General features: G+C 38.9%; 1 protein-coding gene across 1 annotated transcript; it reads right to left on the reverse strand.

The window, feature by feature from the left end:
• Positions 1 to 1,557: 1,557 nt before the first annotated feature.
• LOC110112213 lies at positions 1,558 to 2,944 on the reverse strand. Its single transcript, XM_020844355.2, has 3 exons — positions 2,719 to 2,944; positions 2,135 to 2,330; positions 1,558 to 2,017 (listed from the first exon to the last, which is right to left on the reverse strand). The coding sequence occupies exons 1-3, from the start codon at positions 2,942 to 2,944 to the stop codon at positions 1,558 to 1,560; spliced, it is 882 nt and encodes a 293-aa protein (XP_020700014.2).
• Between the last annotated feature and the right edge of the window lie 524 nt (positions 2,945 to 3,468).

Genomic DNA, 3,468 nt, shown 5'->3' on the forward strand with positions numbered 1-3,468 from the left:
AGCTGCACCTGGGCCTCAAAGAACGAGTCTGATCGTAGCGAAATCTCCCTTACCAAATGCATCTCCACCAAATCCAAATAGTGGGTAAGCCTCTCCTGCAGTTCGGCGTTCTCGGCTATGGAAGGCGAAAAAGGGCAGGCTGCGCGGAACACTGCACCCTCTTCAAGAGCAAAGTCCTCCTTAAAGAAGAGCGCCGGCACTTCCCGAAGACAGGAAACGAGAGCCTCCCCGTGACCGCGTGACTCAGCAATGGCATCGCCCGTCTCTCTACTGGTGTGTTTGCGAACATCCTCAAAGCGGGAGTAGGATTCGAATATAGCTGAAAGGTAAGGCTGGAATTCGCCACGTGACACATCCGGAAGGGAGACGGAGGTGGAAATCGGCGCCGAGAAGTCGGGCGCCCCGACGGAAGCAGAGGGCCAAAAAATAGACCAGGAAGCGTCGGAGCGGGACGCGTGAGGGTTGTTGAGGATAGAGGAAAGGCTCTGTGTGATAGCAGTGGAGGGGGGGAAGAACGAGGAAGGAGAGTCCAAATCGGTGCTGGATCTACCGGAGGATGAGCTCGTTGTGCGGATAGGAGGCCTTCCTGAGTGGGAAGGCAGCGCTTCCATCTCCTGCAGCTTCTCAGGAAGCTGAGACCATCGATCCGTGAAGGACAGGAAACCCTAATCCCAGCGGCCAAACCTTAGATCATATAGCAGTCCGATCCAGGAATGCGGCGCCGGAGAAATGTAGCGGTGGATCGGTTTCTAAGATCTGAATATTGGAAGAAGAGGGAAGAGAGTATTAAAGTATAGTTTCTAGTCGAATGATAAGACGCGAAAACGGAAGCCAGGGGACCGTATGCCACATTGCCACTGCATAAAGTCGAATTGACGCTGCTTCAACTCTGTATCCGATGCATAACTCCCCATCTCCACTCAAAAATAATTCATCAAACCAACTGATCATTTGTACAAGCCGCATCTGATCAACAATTAAAAGTCGGTTTTACTTTTGATGAACTTTCTAGTTGCGGGATACAATATGAGGATAGAATTATAATATTGTGTTTTAGTATTTACACGGATTTCTAGCTCATATATATAGAGAACATAAGATTTTTACGTGGAAATTTTTGAAAAAGAGAAAAATCATAGGGCTTGACCTAGTCTTAAATGATTCCACTAATATTTTGGTAGATTACAATGGGCTGACTCGTCCCTTAGGGCGATTGGATTACAATGGGCTAACTCATCCCTGAAAGTCCGGCGTCACTTGGTGGTCTGGCGCAGGGGCGGAATCAGCCTTAATTCTTAGGGGGGCAAAATTATAAAAAGATAAAAATATACATTTATAACAAAATTTATATATATATATATATAATCTAAACAAACTATTATACTGTAATAAAAATTACAAGCTTTGCATTATATTTTGCATTTTTTGATAATGTTGCATTACAACTTCATTTGAAACCAAATCAAATACTTCTTTCTCAATATATGGAACTAGACAGTTATTGAGCCAACCATCACCCATTTTACTGCGCAATCTATGTTTAACAATTTTTATTGCTTAAAATGCTCTTTCCACTGTAGCGGTGGCAACGGGCAAAGTTAATGCTAAAACAAGAAGCCGGTGAACTAAGGGGTACACGATATCTTTTTTATCCTTAACAATTTGTTTTGCTAGATCAGCAATGTTGTCCAAAGATGATAACTCCTCGCTTGAACGCATATTAAGAATGTATGTCGATACCTGGTACTCTAAAGCCACAAGTTCAACAATAGAAAAATCGATTGAATATAGCTCTGCAAGCTGAATTAATTTCTCCTTATCATAAGCAGAGAATGAATTATTTGGATTTAGACATGACATGCAAAGAAGCAATTCAGTACTGGTTTCAGAGAATTTATTATTCAGCTCTTGAAGTTTCATATCAATAATAATGTAAAAGAATTCCACACGATAATGATTTAAATTTGTTGTGTCATCATTTCTACGTGCTGATCGTCGACGGCCTTTGAATGTAGAACTTATAATAGCAACATCAACTTCAAAAACATTACAAAAATGAGATACTTTTTCCACTAAGGAATTCCATCAATTATCCCTCATTAGTTGTAATTGTTGTTTAGAGATTTACACTAACTTCATTGCATTCAATATATCCTGATCTTTTCTTTGCAAGGCCTGTGATAATTCATTGGTGACACCTAAAATATCAATCAATAAGTGCATAGCAAGGATAAAATCAAAAAATTTCATGGCATTTATCAGAACACCAGCTTCAACTGCTTGTTGATCATGTACCCCATCTTCTTTGATAATTTCAACAACTTCAATTACTGAAGCATACATTTTCTTCAAGCTAATTAATGTATGAAAATGTGAACCCCAACGAGTGTCACCAGCTCATTATAAGCTTGTCTCTTGGTTCAAATCTCTACCAATATTTAAGTCTCCATTAGACAAATGAAACATTATTTTATCATGTTGAATTGCTCTAAGAGCATCACTCCTCTTACATGCAGCTCTAACTGTATTAACAATTCTTGAAGTAATCTCAAAAAGATGCTTCGCATGCTAATGATTTTTAGCTACAGCCACTAAACATAGTTGAAGGTGGTGAGCAAAATAGTGAACATAGAATGCATGAGGGTTATCATTAAGTATTAAAGCCTTACAAGCCATGAAACTCCCCATGCATATTAGATGCTCTATTATATCATTGACCTCGGATCCTATGTATGATCAATGAGTGTTTAGCAAGTATATCTTCCATGGCTTCTTTTAATGCAATAGCATTAGTCGATGCGACATATTTAATGCCTATAAACCTTTCAACAACTTGTCCTAAACTATCCACATATCTCACTGCAACAGCCAGCTGTTGCTTTGTAGAAACATCACGAGATTTATCTACCAAAGTGGCATAGTAGGAGTCTCCAATATCTTTCATGTTTGATATCAAAGTTTCACCAACTGCAGCAGAACAAATTTTTTTTGGACCTTTGGTGAAGTTAACTTCAAATTTGAGCTTGAATATGTAGATAAAACTTTCTTTATTTCATCATTATGATTACTAAGAAAATTGAATAGATCCAAATAATTTCCTTGATTCTCTGATCCAGAAGACTCATCATGACCACGAAATGATAACCCTTGGCATAATAGAAATCATACATAATCAACTGCAGCAGTCAACATAACCCTATAATATTTTCTATTTCTCTCATCGTTGCTCAACCATAGAACAAGAAGACTTTGTACTTTTGTGCTCATCAGATCTTCACATTTATGTCTAGCTTTTTATGTGCACTATTATGATCTCCAACATGACTTAATAGTTTTTCTTTCTTTTTCCAATTTCTGAACCCTTCTCCAATAAATGAGTCTCCCCCACCCTATCCTGAAATAGTTTTATCTTAAGGTTTGAACAAGTAGCAATACAAACAAAAAGTAGCATCTTTTTGCACGCTGTAT

Source organism: Dendrobium catenatum, unplaced genomic scaffold (assembly GCF_001605985.2).
Source record: "Dendrobium catenatum unplaced genomic scaffold, ASM160598v2 fragScaff_scaffold_1136, whole genome shotgun sequence".
NCBI classification, from domain to species: Eukaryota; Viridiplantae; Streptophyta; class Magnoliopsida; order Asparagales; family Orchidaceae; genus Dendrobium; species Dendrobium catenatum.

Excerpts from the sequence above, each read along its gene's own strand:
- LOC110112213 (XM_020844355.2), bottom strand. The coding sequence starts at position 2,944 with ATGAAAGATATTGGAGACTCCTACTATGCCACTTTGGTAGATAAATCT. Across the intron at positions 2,331-2,718 it reads GATCATACATAGGATCCGAG|TAATTGAAGTTGTTGAAATT; the intron begins GTCAATGATATA and ends TGTATGCTTCAG. Across the intron at positions 2,018-2,134 it reads GATATATTGAATGCAATGAA|TTCTACATTCAAAGGCCGTC; the intron begins GTTAGTGTAAAT and ends TGCTATTATAAG.